Source organism: Orbicella faveolata, unplaced genomic scaffold, assembly GCF_042242905.1.
Source record: "Orbicella faveolata isolate gen_17 unplaced genomic scaffold, um_ofav_v1 contig_2, whole genome shotgun sequence".
Classification (NCBI taxonomy): Eukaryota; Metazoa; Cnidaria; class Anthozoa; order Scleractinia; family Merulinidae; genus Orbicella; species Orbicella faveolata.
Genome location: NW_028301547.1, coordinates 10,655,001 through 10,682,592, shown reverse-complemented (window position 1 = coordinate 10,682,592; position 27,592 = coordinate 10,655,001). Strand labels below are relative to the sequence as shown.

Below are 27,592 nucleotides of genomic sequence, written 5' to 3'. Positions count from 1 at the left end.
TTTGCTCGGACCCGCTCGTTTCACCGCCCTACGTGTAAGCGCCGTAGGAAGGATGACAAATTGCGCCTTAATTTTCGGCGAAATTTGAGCGCTAATTATAATTTCACAAGGCAAGGGAAATTACAAAATTGCCATGAAAACGTTTCATACGAAATTTCTCGATACAATGAACAAGTTAGAAACCCACGATTGTAAGCGCAATTTGAAAAAAGCTCGGGAAATGACAAAAAGCGTGTGAAATTATTTTCTAACTTCACTCGTCACTATTTGATTACCCAAACTCAGTTTTCCGCACCGGGTTGTGCGAAAGCCGGTTAACACTAAGCCAGGATTAAATTTACCCGAAGTAACAGTTTTTTTGTGTAAGAAAGTCTGAGATTACTCAAGCTCAAAACTGAAGGAAAAACAATATCAACAGAAAACCATCAAAGAAAAAATTCAAAACTGAAATCAAAATCCTCGTTAATCCTCGGTTAGCTTAATTGGGCTATGAACCCATGTTCTTCAGTTCGCAGTGGCAGTATTTTGACATTTGCTTGCTGTCATTTATAAATGCCATGATTTTTAAAGAGTGCCACCCTCAAATAAGCGTCCCCCGCGAATAACCGCCACCACCAAAACACTAAACATTTAACGAGCGCCGCAGCAATCAGTCGAAAAAAAATGCGGTCTAGTATGTTAACTTTGCTATTTATTTGTTCAGAATACCATACCGTGTTCAAGAAAATTATTTGCCATGGGATTTCAATGCAAACACTGTAATTGCTAACTGCGTGATGCCTGCCCATCAAGATGGTTTTCAAAACCGTGATAGCCGGAGCGTTTTGACGTGACGTCACGGCAGCCATATTGGTGTACCAAAACGATGAACCGCGGCCATGTTGGTGTCCCAAACGAATCCTAAGGGAGTTCAACTTTTTTCTTACGTAAACGCTTTCTTCATTTCTAATAAATGTCCATGGTTGTCGGCCACGTAAGTGGAAACGCTCTATACCACATCACATTAGCCTCCGCAATCCCAAGCTTTGCCGTTGTAAGTATATCGACCCAGTGGAGTCTCTTTTCTGGCGACATACTTCAGCACCATCGGAGTACAAGTACTGTTGATATTTGAGACACAAAATATTAAACGTCGTCCAATGCGAACCCTGCCTAGTTGCACGCGTTCTGAGAATCTGTCTTTTTCTGATATTGCTTATAACGCAGACCGTCTTTATCTACAGCGTACTACATTTACTTCTAAAAGACTCGCACAGCGCTTGAGTCGTTACTTTCCGCATAGACAGAGAAGCCTAGCTAATAAGTTATCTGTTTTGTAGTGTGTCATTAAAACGAGAAATATTTGACGAATTATTACTTAGCATGGGGACTGAAGCACCCGTCTGTTTTTGTGCGCTTTTGCGGGTGGACGCTCAGACCTCCATTTCATCTGGCGCATGTGGAACAGTGAACAACGTTGATTTAGTTGATAGAAAGCTTTGAATTGTTTAACAATCCAAAACTTACTACATCAACAGTACGGGAAACACTGCCTAACAGTTACGGTAACCTGAGTTTCGAGTGATAACTTTATTGCATTCTTGCAAATGAATATATGGAAGACCACATATTTGAACTACGGAGAAAGATGTAAACGACAACAACGATAACAACAATAACGACAATAATATTAATTGGCTCGGAAAAAGTACTTGAATGATCATCGCAGTAATGTACACAACTTAAGCAGCTATGAAAATAGAACCCGGACAGAACTCACAACGTGACCAACTCCCAGTCGCTTTAATAGCTCAGTTGGCAGAGCACTGCACCGGTATCTCAGAGGTCATGGGTTCGAATCCCGTTCAAGCCTATCTTTTTCAGGCTTTAATTTCACAGCTGCTTGAGTTGTGTAACTGCGATGATCAATCGTGCCTTTGCTTAATTGCATTTTTAATATTTATTAATTGTTGCCTCCTGATATTACGTCATCAGTGCGGTCTCTGATGTTATTAATCTAATACTTTAATTAGTTGACAAAGAGATTTATTTCTTTGCTCTTTGCTTATTTGTAAGAATTGTAGCTTTGCTACTTAAGCTGTATATAACCAAAAACTATTTTATTTCAGAGCGGTTTTCAATTGAGTGTCGTAAAACCAAAACCAAACTAATTACTTACCAATTAGACTACTCAGCCAATCTCAAACCGTAGTAAAACCAAAACCAAAACCAAAACCAAAACCAAAACCAAAGCAACCTCCTGATTACTTTCGACACTCAATTAAAAACCGCCCTGCTTCTGTATTTCTAACAAAACTGTATTGCTTACGACAAGAAAGCGTCAATAAATAAAACCTGAAAGATATGTTACATGATTGGTTTAAAATCTAATTCGTCAACGTCAAATGCCCGTCAAAACTCGTTCATAATTAACACGATGCATGCAGTTATTTGTTATCTGATAAGGACATGTATCACACAATTTCACATAACTTCCTGTCTTTAAATAAAATATGGCCAATGATGAACCGGATCAAGAACCCAAATCGAATCGGCTCTGCTAAATAAATATCTGTTTGCAATCATTCACTCAATCAATCTTTGTTACAGTTAGGACACTCAAACATTTTAGTACATTTTAATTTTAGTGACTATAGTTCCATGTTTACACCGTAAAAACTCCAGTCCAACACATTATAAGAGGCCTTTATCATGTAGTCAGCAAAAAATGTAAACAAAAAATGTGAATGGTTCGTGGTTCTAGTGTCTTTCAGGTAATAAAGATTGATTGATTGCAAACGTATATAATTCCCCTGAAACAAAACTGTACTGCTATTTTCCTTATTTATTCAATTTTAAACATTGAAATCAGATCAGTCTTTTCTAACGCAAAGCTAATGATTAGTTGATTAAAATGACTGGAAAAAATTTGGGGTGCCCGAGCTCGTTAGTGAGCTATAGCCACTTTGCAACTGACAGAACTCAATATCAAGGCAAATCCGCCATGTTTTCAATGTGCGCGTGCACGAACGCGCGCTAATGAGGCCATAAATTATGCGCAGTAAGGATGCACAATGCAATACTGGGGAATGACCTTAAATACATTCAAGACCAGGAAAGGATATTGATAGGCACACTAGAGGATCTGGCCTAAAGTAAAAGCCTAATTAAAAGGGCCACAATTTTATGGTCCAACGGTGGCGAAAGTACAACGAAAAAAGGGTAGGAGATGACATCTCTATTGTGACTATGTGTGATTAGTGGGACGTCAGCACACTGGAAACAGTTACAGTTTGTCTGGCAATTTTGCCGCTACGCAAGTTGAAAGAAAGAGTTGTCTTGTGTATAAAACACACCCTGAAATAGTTAGGTGGTGTTAATTTATTGTAGCAAGCGTTGCACGATCAGTCGAACGATTGGAGCAGCCTTTCAAAGAACTTTTAGTCTTGTAAAAGCGTAAGAAAATTGTAAGTTCTGTTACTTCGCTTATAAGCCATCAAATATTTTCGCTCGCGCGCGATTGGTCTGAACGCGTCACGTGACTGAATAATTCCCCCAGCTAAAACTGCGGAACTGAGGAGTATTCCGAGTGACATTCTCAATTTTCAAAATCGCGCATCTTGCGAAAAATATTTGAAGGATAATAAACACGATAGCCTCCATTTGCCGAGAAAATATCCTCGGATATTTGTCCTTGGACATTATCCTTCCTCAAAGCTCACAGTTTTCCTCGAGCTACGCTCTCGAAAAACTGTTCGCTTCTCGGAACAGATAATGTCCGTGGACAAATATCCGAGCATCAGCTATAGCTACGTATGGTAAGGATGTTATTTACAGAGGGTAGTAATTGACAATAACTAAAATTATTGCTGAACTTTTGGCCCATTTCATTACAAAAAGAATTAACAATATATTTATGTGAAAACTAAGATCAAAAACTAGCATATGAAAAATTTGCCAAAAATTCCAAGAAAATTAGAAAAAAGTAGCTCCGTGGGAACGTAGTTCAAATACTAAGTGATCTCAGAACTGATTAATTCCATTTTCGGTTTTTGCCGTGAAAATGATGATAAAGTCCCGGATATCGGATTCGTTCCACCTCCAGAGACATGTTCAACACGCGGTCAACTAGATCCCAGTCTTCCCCACCCCATTTGAATTGGAAGTCCTTAACGTTCATTCCTAGCGATGTAAAGAGAGCGAAAAGAGTAATTTAATAACAAAACATTATGGAAAGAACTAATGGTACCTGTTTATAAAGCTACGTTGGTAGAAGTGTAGGAAATCTCTAGCATTGAACAAACTGTAATTTACTGTTTCCATTTCATTGACTGCCACTTCAAACAAGTGAAGCAGTCCTACCTACATCGCCCACAACCAGGAGCCATAATCGGGGACGGAGACCGTAAGTCTTGGGATCAGCGCGCACCTATGATATGGGACAATTTTGCTATTTTTAGAACAAATTCTTCAACATAGTGAAATTATACACTGCAAAAATAAAATAGACAATGAGTTTTGATAACTCAATCAACAAAATCGAAATCGTTATTCGAGTTGATTAAAGAAAGCGTCATCGTAACACTTAACTTTGCCAATTATTTCAGCGAAGCTTTTAATATGTTCGCAAACATTTATCAACCTTAAACATATTTAAAAACTAGAGATATCGTATGAGTTCGATGGAAGTTTTCACACGAAAGTACGGAAGTCCAATTTGTCGTGTTTTACTGACTGTACAAAACACGCATCGGTGGGCGCTCTTATTCATCGACAACAGACAATTTATTGGATTTTTGCACAAACAAAACTGAGCAGTATCTACAGACGTAAACTTACTGGGCCTTGCTGAAACATCAAGCGTTGCCTACAATTCAGGTAAAACTCACTTGCAATTATTTTAACTTTTCGGTCGCGATAGACTCTGGCGAATTCCTCGCAAGCATGTGGCAAGAGGAGCTAGGAAACTTTGAAGTCTTGAAACGCTGCTATATCTAAATATATCGTACTAGTTTTTTGCTGTGTTATGGAAAAGTTGTCAATCTTCAACATATGTGAAATTTAGAGTGGATTAATGTAAGGCTCTTGTAAAAGAAGCAGCGGAACACAACTTGGTCAGAGCTATAAGCTTAAAGCGGGACAGACCTAAATTCGACACTGTCTTACTTCACGCAAACTGGAGCAGCTTACGACGAAAATATTTATGCAAAATTCCAAGACATAAACGTATTGAGTTGTGGGCCAAAAGCATAAAAAATTTCGGGAATTTCGGACGCCATTTCCCCCGCGCGACATCCGCGAAAATCCTCGCAGCATGTACGCGCGTGTGCCGCACGGGATGGCGTAATTTCTCTTAAAAATAGAAACAACCCGAATACTAGAAATGGCGCGCGCTTACGGTCTCCGTCCCCGATTATGGCCACTGCCACAACCCATCGATATCCGTCGAATAGCACTTCCCTTCTACCACGCTATCATCAATAACAACGACAACATTGAAGAGATAACATATGAATTTCAGCAAGAGACCATGATTGATTTCAGTTATACTCACCGCCAAATCTGTCCCAGTCTGACTTATAAGCCGCCATAACTCCAAGGCCATACAATTCCCAATAGCCTCGATGTTCCACGGAGGTACTTCCACATTCCAGGCGACCAACTATAGGAAAATAAACTATTCGACCAGCAATGGTGTTCTGTTGAAACGAATCACTGTTTTAGTCCTCGTAGGCAAGAGAAATCCACCAACCACTTAATAATAACCGTTTCACCATGCTTATAATACTAATGAACGAGAGTGGTTGAAAGGTGAGAGAGTGAATCCCCCGAGTTAGCCTTATTCCCAAGGTAATCACTGTCAAGGTATCTTTACATCATTCCCGATTTCGGAAACCCAGCCAGGTCTAGAAATAGCCAATCCTGTGACGCGAGTTTGCTCACGTGGACTGCCCAAGCGGCCTTACTCAATTTTCATCCTCTACGAAAGCATCTACGCGACGCCGACACAGCATTGTGGACGTTCTTTGCTCCACAAGGAGACTAGTAATGAGCGAATGAACGCCCGTGCTGCATTATTCGCTAAAGAACTGGGTACAATATCTAAAAATAGCTTGAAAGGGATAACCTTAGGAATACGGCGTATATGGGGATAAACTCTCTTATTCTTCATCTTCTCTAGATACACCTTATTCGACGACTTAAGAGTCTGTTCACGAGAGGACCAGGCAGGCGTGACACATGCCATATCATCGATTTCTCTCAAACTTTCACAAATGATTAAGGTCATTAAGTTATTCAAGAGTCCAAAGTAGTTTGGGCTCCTGGTCAATTCCTGGGGTATTAGGGCTTTCACATCAAATCCCAGGGATAAAACCCCGAAATTAGCTCTAAAATTGCACTTTCAACAAAGATTTCTCACACTAACAGAATGCAGTGGAGTTTAATCTTGTTTCATCCAACAATTCTTTGAGCCTTAAGCAGTGAAAGGTCCAAAGTTGGAGTGATTTGAAATTATTCTCGCCAATCTAGAACATTTGAAAATTAACCACGTCACGCAACAATTTTAAGAAACGGCAAATTAGGCTTTTTAAATTGCAAATATCTCCAATGGGCAACATTGCATGTCGACAAACATGTAGTCACAGTAAAACTCTATCATAGTGCTATGTTTCTGACGAAAAAAAATTTTGGCCTCTGAGAAAAATTCGTGATCACATTCTTCTGAAGTACGTGACGGTCCAAGCTAACTGGAGCACTCTGTGACCATAAGCTGCTGTTTAAGGAGCCGATTCGAATCGTTTAATGGTATCGGTGACGCCAGTTCGTTTGTTTTTCAGCTCTTAAAACCTTAAGAGATGTTTATCTGCATAGCTAAGGAGTTACGTTAATTATATAAATTCTAAGATATTGACATGATTCACTGACAGTTGTTAGTAAATCTAATAAACCGGATACATTTTATGCCGGAAGTCGACAGTTGAAAGAAAAGTGTGGCAGGTATATTTTGCCACATTTTTTACTTTCCACGCTTATTAAATTTATTTTCAAACTTGTAATGCACTCAAAGTAATTTCCTTACAGGAAAAACAGCAGCCATCATGTAAATGTAGGTGTGTGGCGTGACACTTGTTTCTGTTACATGTGTCAGTATATCTACTTGAATCTAGAAATAAAATTCACTGAGCTCGAAAAAAATAAAGTCTATCTTTGACAGGCAATCCACATTCTAAAGCAAATTAAGTTCTTTCTGGTTACTTTTGTAAAGTATTTTTTGGAGATACGTGTAGAGATCCTTCAATCAGGCTAATGTAAACACCGTCGCAATGAAAAGTAAACGAAGATAAACCATGGTCTCGCTATCCCGAGGATAAACCCCAGAACACATAAAACACAATTTGTAACATCAAAAACCAGTGAAATCATTAAAAATCACATTGGCAAACAGTATAACTAAATCCCAAACTTAATTTTGGCAGTAATCACCCCTCAAAGAAAGGTGTGGTGTTTGAACTCTTTATTCCGATTGAAAAATATGGTACACGCGTGTGATTTCTTTATTCAATGCCTTACGTCAGTTTAAAGGTATGCGTATACACTATTCCTCAGGAAGAAATAGTTTCTCCATGAGATAGAAATAGAAACTCTTCAGCATTGAGTTTCTTGTCTAAACTAGTTTGGACTGCTCGAGCTCTGATGATTTATTAATAATAACTTGCTTGTTACTCGTGCTTCCGGAAAGGCCAAGTCTGCACTTGATGGGTCATAATACCAGGCGTTCCTAGCAAAGAGCACGAAAACTGGGGCGGAACAGTGACAGAACTAGGGCTACTGACTTAACAAGCAACTTTCTGATGCTCCGACGAACACCTCAGATGCTGAAGAACCAGGTATCAATAAAGGAAATGAAATGAATTACCTGCAATGAATTACATGTACCTGGCATTCATCGTCTGAATCGTCCATGTTTGCGTTCAAAAACAGAGCGCTATAAAGCCACGTGGCGCAATTGGTGGGAAAGAAGAGAAGCCTGCACTCATTGTGGTCAGGTGAATGAATACCCAACGCTCCCTACCATTCCCCTACCGACTCCCCTACCATCAAAAATATCTTTTCATATTTCGAGCTGACACCAATTTATTTTTGTGTATTTAATTTTACACTTTTTTTTTCTTATAATCATTATAATTAATCTATGTTCCGGGATGCCGGGATGTTCCATGTTTCATGTTCCATGTTCCATGTTCCATGTTCCCTGTTCCTGATTTTATCGACGGCCGTCAAATTACGACTAAAAAACAATTCCCCAACACTTGCAAATAACAAACTACGAATAACAACACATGACCTCAGATTTTAGTAGTTTTTCAGACGAACGTAATTTAGACTAAATGGGCTTCACGATCTTTCACGACACCAGCGCAGAATGCGTAAATAAACACGTAGCTTGAATAGTGGCACTGATGTGGTGTGTTTACAAATTCGACATGACATTTGAGACGATGCATTGCGTGTGATAAGGTTATTTCTCAGAACTGGAATAAAAACAAAACTGTCATAACAGAGCTATTTTGCGTAGTATTGTGTGGCAGTATGAATAAAATGACTTGTTCCATATTCGGCCACAAATTTCCAGTTAAAATATTTTTCGTTTAGCAGAAATGCCAGGTCAGACTTTCCGACCAGACTAAGCTTTTACCAGTCAAAACCTCACATTTACCGGACAATTGTCCAATGACCTACTGTTATTTCCAGGCTCGATTCCGGTGTCAGTTTTGGCTAAACAAGGAATACCTCGGGTGTCTATTTTGGGGTCACCAAAAAAAGAAAACAAAAACATACCTGCACTGACGGGAACAAGAACTTTCCATTTCGTCATTATCTCTTTACAGATCTGCAGGCTGGCTCCTCTTTCCGGTTTTCGTCGCTTATTGGAGTGCAGAGGATTGTGACATTTGAGAAATGGTCTCCACCACGTTCCTAGCGAAGCGCGATGCTTTGGACACACTATCATATTGTTTCCCTTCAGATCAAACAATCCTACTCAAGCTAAAATGAGGTCTTTTTTTTCCGAAATAGCAGATGCTCAGGCAACCTTCAGCTGTCGCAGGTGAGATTTGGTATCCCTAGTACACGAAGACAAAGGAAAATATCATTCTTCCCTGGTAATCTTGGCGAAAAATTACAAGTGCTGTTGGAATGTGAAGCGAACGAACATGACATCTGGGCAGCCATCGCTTTCAGTTGCTGCTCCAAAAAATCAACCAAGTGTTACGCACTGGCAAGAAACGAAACCACGTACTCTCATTTATCTTTGTCTACTTTTTATTGCGACGGTGTTTACATTAGCCTGATTGAAGGATCTCTATCTCCAAAAATGCTTTACAAAAGTAACCGAAAATAACTTTATTTGCTGTAGAATGTAGATTGCCTGTCAAAGATAGACTTTATTTTTTTTCGAGCTCAGTGAATTTCATTTCTAGATTCAAGTAGATATACTGCGGACACATGTAACAGAAACAAGTGTCACGCCACACACCTACATTTACATGAAAGCTGCTGTTTCTCCTGTAAGGAAATTACTTTGAGTGCATTACAAGTTTGAAAATAAATTTAATACGCGTCGAAAGTAAAAAAATGTGGCAAAATATACCTGCCACACTTTTCTTTCAACTGTCGACTTCCGGCATAAAATGTATCCGGTTTATTAGATTTACTAACAACTGTCAGTGAATCATGTCAATATCTTAGAATTTATATAATTAACGTAACTCCTTAGCTATGCAGATAAACATCTCTTAAGGTTTTAAGAGCTGAAAAACAAACGAACTGGCGTCACCGATACCATTAAACGATTCGACTGAATCGGCTCTTTAAACAGCAGCTTATGGTCACAGAGTGCTCCAGTTAGCTTGAACCGTCACGTACTTCAGAAGAATGTGATCACGAATTTTTCACAGAGGCCAAAATTTTTTTTCGTCAGAAACATAGCACTATGATAGAGGTTTACTGTGACTACATGTTTGTCGACATGCAATGTTGCCCATTGGAGATATTTGCAATTTAAAAAGCCTAATTTGCCGTTTCTTAAAATTGTTGCGTGACGTGGTTAATTTTCAAATGTTCTAGATTGGCGAGAATAATTTCAAATCACTCCAACTTTGGACCTTTCACTGCTTAAGGCTCAAAGAATTGTTGGATGAAACAAGATTAAACTCCACTGCATTCTGTTAGTGTGAAAAATCTTTGTTGAAAGTGCAATTTTAGAGCTAATTTCGGGGTTCTATCCCTGGGATTTGATGTGAAAGTCCTAATACCCCAGGGATTGACCAGGAGCCCAAACTACTTTGGACTCTTGAATAACTTAATGACCTTAATCATCTGTGAAAGTTTGAGAGAAATCGGTGAGATGGCATGTGTCACGCCTGCCTGGTCCTCTCGTGGACAGACTCTTAACAGGTGATGTATTTGAAGACTTTCGAAACAAATTTTTAATCCAACATATGTCAAGAAAACTGTGAAAAATGAGCAAAACGTCCTCGAGTAATACTGCAAACGTTAAAATCAAGCAGTACGGGATTTTTTTTTCAGCACATTTAATTTCTCCCGCCTGTTATTTCGCCCCTGAATAAGGCATTAAGCTAATACGGAATATTATTATATGGCAAATTGGTCAAACAAAAAGGAGAATTCTGAATGGTTCTTTGAGCGGTTCAAAATTTGCAATACTGACCGCTAAGATGGACCGCCTACAACCCGGTCCTTAAATTTGCAAACAACATAACGAGCAATATTTCACCAAAACGGACCTCACGCCAGTTCAATGACATATATGTACAAGGAAGTATATACGTACTTACCATGCGAACACTGTCCATAATGTCTGCGGGCACATCAATGTGCAGATCAAACAGGAAAACTATGTCATGCGCATTCGGCACTTGTTCAACTGCCTTGTTTAGAGCGAGAGTCTTGAAGAATTTCCCCGTTAATGAAACAATAGTATGTCTACTGCTGAGAAGAGATGTGTTAAACGCCTTGTCCATATCAATATCTTTACTTTCAAAATCAACAACTATGACGTGAAAGTTCGTATCACTGGTTAATGAGCTGGCATCAGTCAGCTGACTGATAAAATGTTGCACCCAGCTTCCTTGCTCCTTAACAGGGAGAATGAAGTACACTGTAGCGTTGTTATTCCAGTTGATTCCTTCAGGAAGGCACAAGGTGTCATTTCCCTTTTTCTGATACACGTGTTCTGACAGTCGAAATGATTGATTGGTGCTGTTTAAACCAAGTTCGAGGTTCAACAAGAAACGGTCGCCATTCTTGGGGTCTGGCTTTTGAATCACTTTGTGAATTTTCTTAAGGAAATATTTTCTGAAAAAAAATAAACAAGAAGAATTGTAAAAGTCGTGTTATCACTACTCAGCAGACTTGCTAAGTACTGGCTTCACGTCAGGGACCTTAGTAACCAACTTGGTGGAGTAATAATGAACGCGAGTTGAACTGTCAAGCGTTATATTTGTCACGCGTTGGAGTGTCACGCGCGGGTTTGTATCCTTAGTTTGCATACGCTGTCTTGACGTTTTCCGTTGGAGGGCTCAAACCAATCACAGACGCAGTATATTAGCAGTACTGTGTAACCTGTATTAAGCGGACTCCATATTTATCGGACACGCTCTATTAAGTGGACACCAGTATGAGTCCCAAAATTTTCTTCCCACGTTTTAATACTTTAAAATAGACCTGTATTCAGCGGGCACTGCTGTTAGAGGACGCGGACACCTTATTAAGCCATTTTGTTGCACTAAACCTGCAATAAGCGACACTTCAAGAGTTTACTTCTAAAAGCTCAGCTCAGACTCCTTTATCATTGTTCAGATTGATGCACTGACTGACTGGAAGTGTTTAACACTGTTGTACAAAAGGGGTAATAATTAGCTATTATTGAAAAACATATTAAAACCTGTTTAATGTTGCAGTTCCTAGGGAGTAATGCTTTAATTATCCCGACAAACACAAGCAATAAACACGCGTTCTATGGCGTAAAGGGGGGAACACCGCTCCGCAATCGGCGTGACAGACGAACTTCCATTGCGTGACCAAACACCAAACTTATCTCCCCAGCGGTTAATTCCGCACTGGATCGGACAAGTCGGCGAGGCCAAAAGCTTGCGCGTCCTAGTAGCGTAACTCTAAACGGCACTACGAGCTGACCTCCGGTCAGCATCGTGCTAGAGTGTAGACAGTTCTCAAGCCTTACTTATCTCCCCAGCACTACGAGCCGACTCCGCCGGCACGTGCTGGATCGGACAAGAAGAGGCATAAAAGAGCGTTAAATAGCGCCACTAAAGTAGCGAAAACGAAGCTTGGGGAAGTCGCTGCAAGACTTAACCGATAGCGTGTCACGAGAGGTGAACCCCAGTTTATTATGTATATTAATGAACAACAACAATAAACCTTCAAAGGGAGGGAAGGGTGGGAGTTACAATTTCGAGGGCCAACTAAAAGTTACAGTAGTGATATAACGAGCGAATGATGCTTAAGTCCAAGCTAAGACTCTTTTATAGGTAGACTGATGTCTGGGTTTAAACCAATATAAAATCGTGTACCATGAAACGTACAGAGTCCATGCGGCCTTGAACGAAACAAGAATGGGGCTATTTAAAAGACTAGCCATACAAAACGCATGATATAGTTAAACCAGACGTTGTTGCAACATGCATGCGTGAAAGGCTATTGTGAATATTGTTTAAACTAGACAAGAAAGACTTCTATAATGTTCTAACGCGTAACAGTTCTATTGCGTTACGTTTAACAACAGTAAGCTAGTGACCGTACGTAAATAGCGTCACGCTCTATTAACTGCGCTTTAACGATTGACTTTAAAGCTTTATTTAAATGGACACCAACGAGGCACTGATGAGGGTCCCAAGGTACAGGTTTCACTGTATATTTGCGATCCAAAAGGAACCCAGTGACCAGTCTAAAGATTCTCGTTTGTTCTTTCGTTTTGGACTTCTTGATGTAGAAGACTCAGGTCACAATAGAACACCCCCTCACAAACCTACTGTTTTTATTGTTTTCCTCCTTTTTTGTCCTTTTGTTCTCCATTGTTATACGTCAACTGTGCCGTCTTACCCGGGTCTTCTACACCAAGTGACTATTTAGGTCAAAATAACAGACGCGAATACAAGGAGAGTTTCGTGCTAGACTTTCACGTGATTCTTGCAAGTCAAGTCAAGTCAAGTCATCTTTATTTAGGCAGGGTAGCCTCATCAGCCATAGGCAGTAATTTGCATGCAAATTATTGCATTTTAGTTCTGGTCTATTTGCTTTTTGGCTGAAGTAATACACCTTTTGCTGTTCATTTACAGAAAATATCCATTCATTTAAGTCCAAATTTGTTTCATTATGGTCAATATACTCTCATTAACACCAATATGACCTTCATTTGCACATAAGGAACGTTCAAGGATAACACTTTAACATGTATTAACATTCAAAATCATCAAAAGATAAACAATACCTTCCTTTGACATTCATTGGCTGTAAATGTATTTTCATTTTTGTTGGAAAAAAATTCATTGTCACGAAACGACAATCACATACACTTTTGGACAATCCTTTTCCAACAAAAGACTTTCAATAACACAATTTGCATGAACACTCACAATCAATTGCATTATTATACAACCATATCCATGAAGGTGACAATCTTAAGTGCGGTGAGACAAACATTACAGACATAATAACATTTATTTTTGAAAGAGAGAATATCAAATTTGCTGAACAATTTATCCCTCAATTGCCTCACTATTGAGGCATCGTGGCAGATATGTTTGCATGAAACAATACCATTGTCCACATTTAGGCCCTGATTATCCTTTCGCTGTGTTCAAATGGGATTCTATTTCATAGTGGCATTTGTGGGGAAATCTAACTGTCACTTTATCACATGTATACTGTAGTGTGCCCTCTGAATTGTATGCAAAAGGTTTGTAAGAGGCTGAATTTACATCTGCAAAAAGAAATGTTAATGGGTATTCAATTTCCTTTGTTTGTGTCCTCTAAGCCTCACTGCCAAGCTGAATTTTAATTTTTCAAAAGTGGTCTATTAAGAGGCTGTTCCTTTTATGAGACAAATGAGACACTGTAAAAATAATGGAATCTGCGAGCCAAAAATACAGAAGGTCTACAAAATTTTTTACGGATATTTTTACCTTTTGTGTCGAAAAAGTATTGAACAATAAGTATGATTTCCTCTATAGACTTGTTTCTTTAAATAACAGAAAGGCAAGCATATGTTTTTAAGGCGTTAGTTAAATAATAACAAAAATTCTTCCGAACTAACCTCAGGCGTAAAGAAGTGATCAGCTTGTCTACGACAGAATCAACTGTGTTTTTATCAAGAAGCACATTGGGCCTCGACCATCCGTCCCGTCTGATCTGCACCATGTCGGTATCATCCCGAGGGAATACCCCTGACTCGTGTTCCATTGTCATCCAAACACCCTGGTTCGCTTTCATCGTTCCATGCAGTAAAAAGCTCGGACTATAGGAACAAGCGGGAATTACACTGTTGTATTCATTCCTGCTTATGAACGGAAGACGATTAAAATAATTTAAATTGCTTTTTCTTCGAAGTGTTATGTGTCGCTGTTTACCCGCGTGCGGGGGAATTGATTCTTGATTGTCATTCTCATAAAAACTCGACAGGTACTTGGAGGAAATAATTTCAAATGTTGAATTCCCGTAAGACCAAAATACAGCAACATGAGCGGCGCCAGAACCTTGCTTACTCAAAGACTCGATGTAATACTTCTTGCCGGCGTGAAGAAGGATTTCTTTGGAGATTTGCTCAGGATGTTTCTTGTAGTCTCCTTCTACAGTCCAAGCCGATTCATGAGGCGAATAAACCCGCGCGATCATCTCGCTTGAAGCGGGATCTTCATTTTTACTCAGCCACAACTCCGATGTATCATCTGATGTGATGGCAAACTTATACATGCCGCTTACCTGCGGATGAGCAAATCCAAAAATCCTTTCTCCGTTGTCTTTCATATTCAAAACTTGAGTTTTACGAAATTCCGAAACAAAAGAACGCTGGTCTGGAAAGTAAGGAAAATGAGGCCAGTTTCTTAAAATATCCACGTTCATTCCACATATTCCAGACCACATGTGAGCATTCAAACTTCCGATGGATGTCGAGGAATCGTGTTCAACCTTTCGTTCGCCTGCAAACGTACCTGTCGATGTCACGATCACTTCTGTTTGTGGTTTTAGAGTGCTATTTTGAGTTTGTTGCTTAGTTGCGCAAGGGCAGTCACATACAATGTTTGTCGAAAGCATTTTTCCAGGCACCGAAGTAGAGAGTCCAGTTTCTGAAGAAGAGAATAGAAGCAGGTATCCTAAGAACAGTAAACTTGCAAGCAGTACACCTGAAGTGAAACGTCGCTTGATAAACAATCTCCTGACGAAACTAACCGGAATAAGCCGGAAAGCCATTCTTCATAGCACGAATACTTTTTGTAACGGACAATAAGAAGCTATGGATTGTTCTCCAACTATTTCCTCGCGTAAAGACACGACCGAACTACTATTTATGCTGATTCGATCATTACACAAACGCCAAACGGAAGAAAGACAGTCTGAGACAGTGTAGTGCGTCCTTCACACTTAATTTGCATATCATGAGGCGTTATTGACAGCTTTCACGTTCCGTTAATGATTAATCCTACCTAGTTCTTAGGTCTCGACAGTTCGCCACGGCCAATTCCTTTGGCTCATATGAGACTTTATATACCAGAACACGTATTTTGATAACAACGAAAAGCGATGTACCTTGGGTGATAGAGGGTTTTTTTTTGGTTTCGTAGCGAAGCCGCGATCGACAAGAAAAAGAACCCACCCGGGTATAATTAAGCGATGATGAATATTGATATTAATTGAAGTCTTGCAATATTTCAAGTGATCACGGTTCAGTAAGTTTGACAGACAGACAGAGATGGACAACCTTTATTTAAGCAAGGTGAGCAGATATTTAAAGGTAGCTCGCCAAATTGAAGGCTAGTAACTCAAAACAACTTTCTGTCGATTAGTATGCAAACTCCGGTTTTAGCGTGTGAGCGAAAATGATCTCTGAACAAACGTTCGTTAAAGCCTGGTTCACACTAGCGACAAAACGACATCGAAATAACGACACAAGGAAAAGTTCAGTTTTATCCTGAGTGTTATCTTTATGCCGTTCTGTTCATGCTGTTATGTTGCTAATACATGTTTGTCATTATGTCTACATGTTCACACTACAAACATCGAGATAACGTCCTTTTTGTGTCGTTCGTGACGATGTCGTTTTGTCGTTATGTCGCTAGTGTGAACCAGGCTTAAGCCCTGGCGAAACGGACAACATATTAGTCAATGAAACTGACAGGATTTTGGCTGAAGAAATGGTTTAAGTTTTTGCGACGTGCGTGCACTTGAGTGGAAACTTGCGAGTCCGTTTGGCCACCCAACACAAATCTCTACGAAATTTCAACTTGCGGGCTACTTGCGACTACTTGCCAGTCCGTTTGGCCAAAGATTTAAGAGAAAATCACTTTCTGTTCCCATCTCACAGCTAGAAACCGTGGCACCTTTTTACTGATCCAGTAAGTGAAATGCGGTTAGAAGTAAAGATAATTATCTTTGTACTTTGATTGTTGCGATCGGTAGACATTGATTATTCAGTTGACTTAAATACATTTCGTGTTCAGTTTTTACGTGCTTAGTGAACACTTGTGCAGAGTTTAAACTGGAAACATTGAAAGGAGTGCGCAGGTTTCCTTTGTTTCAGAGGCTACAGTTTCTTCGTTCCAGGATCAAAAAATTGTACAAATACGGTGTAGGCCAAAAACGGTATTAAAATTCCCAAACAATTGAAATACGAAAATTCCTGAGTATGTTTTAAGTTATTTAAAATATGCTTCTACATAACGGAGTTATTGTGGTTTCTCAGTGCCACCTGCTGCCATCCTCAATTGAAATACAGAAATTCCTAAGTATGTCCTGTTACCCTTCTACAAAAGGGAGCTATTTATATTGAATGCCGCACTTGTATCCTTGATATCTGTTTGTGGTGAAATCGCCTAGCCATCTCGAGCTCCGTCCGCAAAATTAAAATAAAATGTTGGTGTTGAATTCGATTCGTTTATGTCTATGGAGAGACATGCCACTTCGGTGTGCAAATCAGCTTTTTACCAGCTTTTATCCCCACATAGACACATCGCTGGTTTTAATTTATTTACATTGGCTGCTTCTTAGAGAACGTGTTAATTTTAATATATTTTTTTGTTGAGTTATAAGACAAACATGGTTGCAATTGGCACCTACTAATTTGGAAGATCTTATTAAAACTGAACCAGTCAGGTGTTTACGAGTGTACGCCGAAAAATCTACTGACCATGCGAAAATATGAATCAGAGAGCTGTGGACCGATCCCTCTCTGTCGCAGTACTGTGGAACATTTTACAAGATAAGATAAGATCAGTAGCCTTGAAATGGTTTAAGTTTTTGCGACCTGCGTGTACTCGAGTGGAAACTTGCGAGTCCGTTTGGCCACCCAACGCAAGTCTAACTTAGGGCTACTTGCGTCTACTTGACAGCCCGTTTTGCCAAAGATTTAAGAGAAAATCACTTTCTGTTCCCCTCTCACAGCTAGAAACACCTTTCAATGATCCAGTAAGTGAAATGCGGTTAGAAGTGAAGATAATTATCTTTGTACTTTGATTGTTGCGATCGGTAGACATTGATTATTCAGTTGACTCAAATATATCCGATTTGTAGAAAAACGGACGTTCGTTATAACGTAGCTCGTGTTTTTCCCTGCTTGAACACTTGCGCAGAGTTTAAACTGGAAACACTGACAGAAGTGCGAGAGTTTCCTTTGTTTCAGAGGCTACAGTTACTTCGTTCCAGGATAAAAAAAGTGTACAAATACGGTATGGGCCAAAAACGATTAAAATTCCCAAACAATTGAAATACGAAAATTCCTGGGTATATTTTAAGTCATTTAAAATATGCTTCTACATAACGGAGTTATTGTGGTTTCTCAGTGCCACCTGCTGGTATCCTCAATTGAAACACAGAAATTCCTAAGTATGTCCTTACTTATTTCGAAATATTCTTCTACAAGACGGAGCTATTTATTCTCAATACTAGCTCTTTCCTGCCGCACTTGTATCCTTGATATCTGTTTGTGGTGAAATCGCCCAGCCATCTCGAGCCCTCCGCAAAAATTAAACGTTGGTGTTGAATTCGGGTCGGTTATGTCTATGGAGACACATGCCACCTCGGTATGCAAATCAGCTTTTTACCAGCTTTTATCCTCACATTGACACATCGCTGGTTTTAATTTATTTGCACTAGCTGCTTTTTAGAGAAAGTGTTAATTTTAATATTTTTTTTGTTGACTTATAAGACAAACATGGTTGGCACCTACTAATCTGGAAGATCTTATTAAAAATGAACCAGTCAGGTGTTTACGAGTGTACGCCGAAAAATCTACTGACCATACGAAAATATATGAATCAGAGAGCTGTGGACCGATCCCTCTCTGTCGCTTGCCCCAGTACTGCGGAACAGCACACAAATAAGATCAGACAAGCAAAAGTGATGGACTCTTTAAACCTCTTTGAAAGACACATCTTTCAAAACAAGCTTCTCAGTTATACATGAATTAGTATGTACACTAACTATAACTTTTCGTCCTGTTCTAAAATTTTTAAATATTTTCTTGTGCGTGTACCTTATTATAGGAATATAACGAAGCATGTTAACAACACGAACAAAATTTACGCGTCATAAAATTAACGCGAATTTTCGAAAAGTTATGTTTACATACCTTTTATTAACGCGAATATCCGTGTGGTACGTTTGCATAATTAAGACGCGAATTTGATATTTTTCGCACTTTTTTCGTTAGAAAATAACAACGTCCAACAACAAAATTTGCTCTTTATTTCCAGCAAAAAACACAAGGTAGCCATACAAACTAGGGCGTGAATGGGTCCAGGGTTGGAATGAGTCCCTTCCTTTTCTGGATATACTTTGAACTCTTCTCTGCCATCGTGACGTTATCCGTCGCTACGAACTTTGACGGTGTTTGGTCAACGTTTAGAATAGGTTCATCGGGAATTTCATCTTTAACTATAGCGGACGCTGTATCATGTAGAAACGTTGCGTGCACTTCCAGCCAAGTTGCTTTGCTGATAATAAAGGTGTCGTAAAATAACGCTGCTTTCAATTAACGTCATTTTAATTAACAGTGAGGTAAATTAAGATACATAAAATTAACGCGAATTTTTAAAATTCGCGTTAATCACATGCATTGTTAATTTCCTATAATTAGGTATATTGTATTTTTTTTCTTACGTTTTAAAGCGCCATTGGATCGAATTGGTGTTTTGGATTTTCGCGCTACATTTAACAAATAAAGAAGCCTCGACTGTGCTCTGTTCTGTTGTAAAGCACGCAGAAAGCGGTAGAGCACGAAAGAAGTGTAGGGGAAAACACGAGACGGAGTCGAGTGTTTTTCCCCACTTCTTGAGTGCTCGACCGCTTCCTAAGTGCTTTACAACAGAACAGAGCACACTCGAGGCTTCTTTATTTGTTTTATGATAAAGAATCTAATAATTTCCCCACTCATTTGGCTGAATTTTCAAACCAAACTTTATTTTCCAAACGAACAAAAGTGGCGTCACCCGTGCACTGTTCTCTGATAAAGCACGCTAAAATAAGCCAATCACAATCCTTGTTAGAATTGTTCAAATAATTTGATTGGCTAACGAAGCGACAGCTGTCAATCACTAACTGGACTTCGGCTAAGCTTTCAGTTTCGAGTAGTTTGAGCGGCTTTTGAGAGAAGAACGATGGCTTCAAAGTGCGCTTTGAAGTAAATTTTTAAATACGGATCTAAAGGCAGGTGAAGGTTTATAGTCCAGAGGAATCCGGCCGTATCGTGGCCCATGGAAACGTGCACTTTTCCAGTGGAAATTACGAAACGCGGAGCTCAAAGCTTGTGGATGAAAATGCGAAATGCCGAGTTGAATTTGAAAGGAGTTACAGTTATTTACGGCTTGTAGCCGCATGCAGCAAGATTGCCCCAACTAGCGTAAAAGTTAGAAAGACTAAACGGCTCCCACTGGTTCTACTCCGAGCACAGAAGAGAATATCAGAGCAAGCTTTGCACTGAGCACTCGTCGGTTCACTTCGCTGAGATGACCGGAGAACGAGCGTTACTACCCTGCATGTAAGTGTTGTTTGAGCAATTGAGCATTTTTACAAAAATAAAGCTTCTCATCATAAACAGAGGCACTTCAATTGTTGTTTTCTATCATTGTTTTACTTCTTAAGTATAATTTCTGCCTTCGTAACAAATATAATGTCTTTTATCGAAGCACTGTTTAGGTTGAGAATTTGTTTATTTCGTTACGTGTTTTGTCGGCGGGAATCTAGCAAAACTTGTTATTTTAGTACAGTTTTAACAATGGTCTCTGTGAGCCATATTTACTACAGACAAATAGCTCGTTTCCATTGCGTTTGTCTGAATCACAGGGGATGTTTAATTTGGCGCAAATTTGTCAAAATTCCGACGGAAAAATTTGAAAGCCAACTTACCGTCATCAACCCGTGCTCTGTTCTCTGATAAAGCACGCACTTTCAGCCAATCAGAGCGCGCGTTATATGGAAACTTTATTATAATTTATTGTCGTGGTTGTTGACTTGTCGATCTACGCACCACTGCGTTTACCACTTTTTGGTCCAAAGACAATGGGAGTCATTTTTGAAATTTCCCATGCTTTTATTATTATTATTATTATTATTATTATTATTATTATTATTATTATTATTATTATTCTGGACTTGGGGTGAAATGAAAATTTCATTCACCGACTGTCTGCCATGTTTACTTGCCTTGATGACGAAAGTGGCATCCTAACAAAGTGTAGCTTCGTAACAAAGTTTAGAAGTACCGAGTAAGCCGAACTCGTCGATGTCAAATTAAATCGCAAACAGCAGCAGTAATTAGTTTGTGGTTTTGTGGCTTGCTCGCGTGTCCTGAACTTCAACCTGATTGGTCACAACACAAGCAACACTTCCTGAAAAAATTTCAGCTGTTCATGGCTTTCTGAAATTGACAGTAATATTAATGATAACGAGAGAGAATACATAATAGTATTATTAACTATATTATCTTTTACACATCCATGCTCTACAAATCCAGAACATGTTTTACAACACCAGTCCAGTCAATATTTTACAGTAGGTATATCGGCTATTTTGTTAAAGAACAAAAGTTCAATATTATAGAGAATTTTTTTGATGGAAATTCTTGATGGAAAAACTCGGTAAATACTTAATTTGCGTGTACTTAGGATTAACTTAGCTCAAAGACTTTCATTGAGTTTCGAAGTTGGTTTCATTTAATTTTAATCTGGACGGTAATCTCGATCTAGGTTCAGTGTTTTGGCCAGGTGAAATATTCTCAATTTAGAGTTATATTTTCTACGAGGTAAAACCAAAGCAGACCTTAGTTCTTTGGTAGAGATTGCAGATGGGCAATGTTAGCTAAAGCTAAATATACAGTACACTTTACTTAAGAAGACGTTTTTGTACGCGGAAACCTTTTATCAGAAGTCGGTTTCCTTCAAAGGAACTCTGATTATTACTTCAGAGTTTTACTTCGAAGAAAATATAACTCTAAATTAAGAACAGAACACACCAGCAACAGCAATAACTTGTTACAGGAAAATGGTCAGGTAAACTAGGTTACATTTCTCTCGAGAATGTTCGGAGTGTTTAGATTTCGTTGTGTTTCTTTGTCAGAAGGCTGTTGCATAGCTACTGCAACTATGTGAAGATTAATAAAGTGTATTATCGTTTGTCTCACGATGTAGTCACTTGAGATGTAGATCGTGACGTTTCGACTGCTTACTGCTAGTCTTCTTCAGGCGATAAGGTCGACTGATTGCACGGTATCATTTATATCACAAAGGTCGGCTGTGATTGGTGCATTTCGATCCTCCTATTGTTCCATCGTTGCGGCGAGTAGCTGTTCCCTCAGTGGTCCGCTGTTGTACCGTTCTCCTGTTGTTGTGTTTCTTGATCGTGGGCATCCATGCTTCAGGAATTTCAATTCCACTATCCCTGTTGATGTTATTAGGGTGAAGTCTTATGTGAATAGCTTCCTTGACCCTACGTGTGTACCAGTGAGGATCTCGTTCAATAAACTTGACCTCATTCCAGATAGGATAGTGGCCGGTCTCGTGGGTGTGTTCAGAAACGGCGGAGGTCTGGGTACGGGCGAGTCGTATATCCCTGTCGTGTTCTTTTATCCTCTCCTGTATAGATCTCCCTGTTTCCCGATGTAGACTTTGCCGCACTCACAGGGAATCCTGTAGACAACACCATCTTGTTTAGCCGGGTTGACGGTGTCCTTTGGCCGCACTAAGTGTGACCGAAGTGTCGTGTCGGACTTGAAGACGGTGCGAATGCCCTGTTGTTCTAGGCAGCGGCGGAGAGACTCCGAAACTCCTTGGACATAAGGTAAAACGGCGGTGGATTTAAATTCCGCGACGGGCACTCTTCTTGGGGTTGTTCGCGCCTTTGTGATGTTCTGTACAAAAGAGGATGGATATCCGTTGGAAACAAGTACAGATGACAGATGTTTCTTCTCTCCAGCGACTACTGATGGTTTGGTCACGAGACGTTTAGCCCGGTCGTACAGACACTTCACAATACCGCGCTTTACTGACTGAGGGTGGTGTGAATCATACGCTAGGTACTGATCAGTATGTGCTGGTTTCCTGTGGACGCTGGTGGTAAGGCGGCCATCAGGTTCTCCATAAACTGACGTGTCGAGAAAGGCGATCTTGCTGTTATTCTCGATCTCCATGGTAAAACGGATTGATGGTTGTTGACTGTTTAGGTGTTGCAGGAAGTCGTCAACTCTATCCCGATCCAGGATGGTGAAGGTATCATCTACGTAGCGTTTCCAGATCTTAGGCTTGCAAGGTGCGGACTCTATTGCTTGTTCTTCAAATATCTCCATGTAGAGATTAGCAATAACCGCTGATACAGGGCTCCCCATGGCTGCGCCATCTCGTTGTTCCTAAATCGATCCGTTGTACTGGAAGCACGTAGATCTTAAAACGAAATCCAAGAGGTCCGCGATTTGAACTGGTGTAAGTGTCGTGCGGTCAGCCAGGCCTGCGTCGTTCTCCATTTTTTGTAGCGCGGCTTGTACGGCGCCCTCGATCGGTACGTTGGTAAACAGTGACTCTACGTCGAAAGACACCATGATCTCGTGGTCCCGGATCTCTTCACTGGCGATGGTGGAGGCGAAGTCAGTTGAGTTTTTCACTGTGAAGTTCGAGTTACCTGCAAGAGGAGATAATACGTTAGCCAAAAAAAGCAGACAAATCGTATGCAAAGGTGTTGACACACGACACAACTGGCCTAAGCGGTGTGTCGGCCTTGTGGATCTTCGGCAAACCATAGATCCAAGGTGGTTGTTTGTGTCGGGGTCTGATCTTATTATAAACCGCCTCTGATATGTGTCCATTTCGTTTCAGAGTTAGAAGCTTCTCAGATAGCTTCCGGGTCAAGCGGTCTGTCGGATCTTTGTTGAGCAGCTGGTATTGTCCGTAATCAATTAGCGCTGACATTTTTGCGTGGTATGTGTCAGCGTCCAGGATTACGCTGGCGCGACCTTTATCAGCCGGAAGGACCATGATGGAGTTGTCCTCTTTTAGGCTTTTAAGAGCCTCCTGCTGTTCCTTCGTGATGTTGGGCGTGGGTGGTTGTGCCTGTTGAAGGATAGAGTCCGCACCTTGCAAGCTAAACAAGATGGTGTTGTCTACAGGATTCCCTGTGAGTGCGGCAAAGTCTACATCGGGAAACAGGGAGATCTATACAGGAGAGGATAAAAGAACACGACAGGGATATACGACTCGCCCGTACCCAGACCTCCGCCGTTTCTGAACACACCCACGAGACCGGCCACTATCTTATCTGGAATGAGGTCAAGTTTATTGAACGAGATCCTCACTGGTACACACGTAGGGTCAAGGAAGCTATTCACATAAGACTTCACCCTAATAACATCAACAGGGATAGTGGAATTGAAATTCCTGAAGCATGGATGCCCACGATCAAGAAACACAACAACAGGAGAACGGTACAACAGCGGACCACTGAGGGAACAGCTACTCGCCGGAACGATGGAACAATAGGAGGATCGAAATGCACCAATCACAGCCGACCTTTGTGATATAAATGATACCGTGCAATCAGTCGACCTTATCGCCTGAAGAAGACTAGCAGTAAGCAGTCGAAACGTCACGATCTACATCTCAAGTGACTACATCGTGAGACAAACGATAATACACTTTATTATTGCATCTACCACGATGAATAACAACAACCTTTTCCTCGACCTATGTGTTTGTATAGAAGATTGTATGGAAGAAAGTGTTCAATTTTCGTGATCCGGGACTTCAATTTTGTTTGTTTGCAGGTGGTCAACGGGATCTCAAATATTGAATGATGTTGTATTTAGAGCTCGTGGACCATTTAACCTGGATTTTAGTAAAATGATTTGATGAATTTTTGACTCTTTGGTACACTTCGGTGGCACCTCAGGCCACTCCGTGGTCGAACCATGGTTCGTATTGATGTTATAATGATAATGATAATGATAATGATAACGACAATGACAATGACAACGATAACGATAATGATAATGATAATGATAACGACAATGACAATGACAACGATAACGATAATGATAATGATAATGATAATGATAATGATAATGATAATCAACAACTTTATTTATTGAGCCGGGGTAGCACACAACAGTAATAACTGAAAAACCAGTGGCTCTCATATATATGTATTAACAGAATAAAAAAGATGACGTGTTAAAAATTAAAACTATCGAAACTGATTCTCAAATATGTAACGATTATATTAAAAAAACTGAGATATGAGATACACTAAAATATTAAAAAGCAAAGCATTGGATCAAGTCTAACAATTAAAGCAAGAAAATTAAGGTGAAGTGAGACGCTGTAGAGCCAGAGCCCGGGGGGGGGGGGGACCGGGAAGCTCGTCGTACTTTTCAGGGTTCAAGCAGTTTTGGTACCTCTTGGGGTGTTCAGCGTCAAAAGGTTCACAACGGGAGCTTTCGCGGTACTGTTTGGGGTATTGAGCCGAAAAAGAATGACTGGAAGTAATTAACAATCAACTTTATGAGTAGAAGGGTTTCAAAGCAATCGTCTTTATCGCTATTAAAAATTATGAAAGTGTCAGTTAATGTGTTGTTTTAGAACTGGTATCTCTTAGGAGTGAAAAAATTTCAAACCACGCCCACAAAACAGGAACTTGGTACTTCTAATAGCTTAGGGGTTCTTTCAAAGTTTCCGGCGAGTAACCCCGTCCTTTTCATATGGGAGTTCCCCCGGGGCCAGACTACCCATAGCGAGACCAAACAAGCCAGATCTGTCACCGAAGAAAAATGAAAAGGTGTGATTTGGAATTTACCGTTCCCAAATTTGACAAAAATCCGGCCATATCAGGTCAGCGGCTTTATATCGCAGAATATCAGTACGGTGTCTGATTGGTTAATTGTGAATTTGGGTAGACTGAGCTTACATATCCTAGCTGTTATTGTAGTTGGCCACATTAGCGTCCGAAGTAAATCAAATGCGAAATGTAGCTAGTATCGACAACGAAGACAGCAAAATGAGAAATAACCATAGGATCGAAACTCTGTATCAACAGGTTAACCAAGTTTATTAATACCAAATTAAGACAGAAAGCATGTTTCTACCCTGGTCCCAGAGGTTTTTCTTGATGAGAGATGAGAGAGCTGCGAGAGAGCCGCGAAGCGGTGAAAACACGAGTCGCGAAGCGGCGAGAAAGAAAAACCTCTGGTTACCTTGGACTTGAATCTCACTTTCATGCAGACGCCAGCTGTCAAACGCGTCAAATTGATAATTACAAAAGGGACCAATGGCAACTTAGCAATCACGTGCTTATCAGCCGCTAATGGTTTCCACTCGGGTGGTGGACAGTGGTATCACTTGACCTACTTTGCCGGGGTCAACGCGCGACGGTGTTTGCAAGAATCAATGTCTTCATCCGCAACGATCGCGAAGGTTCTGTCTTGTTAAGCATTACTACGGAGCATGTTTCTCCACTTACTCGTTTTGTAAGAAGGACTCGGGACTTCCGAATAGAAAGGCACAAGCTTCTTGTCTTCGCTGCTCAAAGTGGCCACTGAAATGCCACGGTTTCGCAGTTCGCGGATATGAGAATCCACGAGAGACTTAGAGGACACACAACCAAAATTTTGGCATGATGAGGGTATGAATAACCCGACAGGTACAGGTATTTGCAGACATCAGGGAGCAACTGAAATATAATTGATTTTCCACGTCCGGTTGGCAGTATATGGCGAACAACACATCCTTGCGATTTATGACTGCGAGCAAGGCTTTCTTTTGATGTTCGGTGAGACTTTCAATCTCTGGAAAACGCTTCTCGAGTACCGAAGTCAAAATTTCTTCGAAGACACTGTCAGAAACATAATCCATGTCGAACACAGGCAAATCTTGAACGCGTATAAACTGAGAACTGAAGTATTTTGCAAACAAATTCCTTCCCTGGTATAGAGGCAAAATTTACCTCAAGAAGTGCAGTGACAGATATCCCCACCGTCCCCTCGGTATTACCAATCAAACGAACCAATCATATTGATTTGCGTGTTTGTAAAAATATCAGCCAATCCGAGGCGGAGGGTCAGATCCTGACCCTCGCGTCTGCATGAAAATGAGATTCAAGTCTAAAGTAACCAGAGGTTTTTCTTTCTCGCCGCTTCGCGACTCGTATCAAAATCAAACCGGACTGTGCCAAAATTAAAACTGAGACCTTGCGGTATTGTCGGACGTAGTGATAGCGAGATCAATATGGCATTGAATGGCACTGAAGTGTGTTTGTTTACGTTTACTGTTTTGCTTCATGTAAGACATCACAAAATGTAACATTTCGCAACTACTTACATGACGTAATTTCAAAGTTTCATGTCAACCGCCATTATGGATGCGAAGCTTTTTGCTTCGTTCTTTATCATATCACTTGATGAAACAACTTCGCAGCATGGTACTGAATGGCACTGAAGGCGGCAAAGATGGCACTGATTTCATGGTGATGATGAGCTCTCAACCGAAACACGTGAGATTTCTCTCGAAAATGTTCAGAATGTTTAGATTTCGTCGTGTTTCTCAGTCAGAGGGTTGTCAAAATGCAATTTGCTGCTACATACGCTAGTGCACTGAAAATAAATGTATAGAAATGCAAGAGAGAATAAAAGAAAGTATTCAATTTTTCTGATCTGGGACTTCCATTTTGTTTGTTTGTTTATGGTCAAATGTTTCTCTCTTGTTGGTATTTCAGGTGAGTCGAGCCAAATTTATTCATAAAATCGAACCTAAGTACAAGTTTCCATCAATCTCTAATTCCAGCTTCTATTTCTGGAGTGAAAATGATGATAAAGACCCGGATGTTT

General features: G+C 40.2%; 1 protein-coding gene, 1 long non-coding RNA gene and 1 pseudogene across 4 annotated transcripts in view; 1 reads left to right on the top strand and 2 right to left on the bottom strand.

The window, feature by feature from the left end:
* Positions 1-1,550: 1,550 nt before the first annotated feature.
* LOC110043904 (beta-1,4-N-acetylgalactosaminyltransferase 3-like) lies at positions 1,551-15,688 on the bottom strand. Of its 2 annotated transcripts, XM_089289543.1 has the most exons (4): positions 14,336-15,683; positions 10,839-11,358; positions 5,534-5,678; positions 1,551-4,161 (listed from the first exon to the last, which is right to left on the bottom strand). In XM_089289543.1, exons 1-4 carry the CDS (start codon positions 15,487-15,489, stop codon positions 4,013-4,015), a joined length of 1,968 nt encoding a protein of 655 aa, XP_089145669.1. In that variant the 5' UTR covers positions 15,490-15,683; the 3' UTR covers positions 1,551-4,012. The 2 variants fall into 2 exon arrangements, with proteins under 2 accessions (XP_089145669.1, XP_089145670.1); XM_089289544.1 differs by lacking the exons at positions 1,551-4,161; positions 5,534-5,678 and adding an exon at positions 8,825-9,104 and having other exon boundaries at positions 14,336-15,688.
* Positions 15,689-19,560: 3,872 nt separating this feature from the next.
* Positions 19,561-24,970, top strand: LOC149111933 (uncharacterized). The gene is made up of 2 exons (XR_016207201.1): positions 19,561-20,269; positions 24,539-24,970. It is a non-coding gene; the product is annotated as an uncharacterized LOC149111933 (long non-coding RNA).
* Positions 24,971-25,799: 829 nt separating this feature from the next.
* The window catches only part of LOC149111930 (beta-1,4-N-acetylgalactosaminyltransferase 3-like), a 15,676-nt pseudogene continuing 13,883 nt past the window's right edge, over positions 25,800-27,592 (bottom strand). Inside the window, exon 4 of the transcript XR_016207193.1 lies at positions 25,800-27,592. This exon is cut by the window's right edge and continues 95 nt beyond it. The product of XR_016207193.1 is annotated as a beta-1,4-N-acetylgalactosaminyltransferase 3-like (transcript).

Bases quoted from the DNA above. Each gene is read 5' to 3' on its own strand.
- LOC110043904 (XM_089289543.1), bottom strand. From the start codon at position 15,489: ATGGCTTTCCGGCTTATTCCGGTTAGTTTCGTCAGGAGATTGTTTATC. The intron at 11,359-14,335 runs GTTAGTTCGGAA...ATTTTTTTTCAG, and splicing joins ATCACTTCTTTACGCCTGAG to AAAATATTTCCTTAAGAAAA. The intron at 5,679-10,838 runs GTAAGTACGTAT...TCGTTTCAACAG, and splicing joins TTATGGACAGTGTTCGCATG to AACACCATTGCTGGTCGAAT.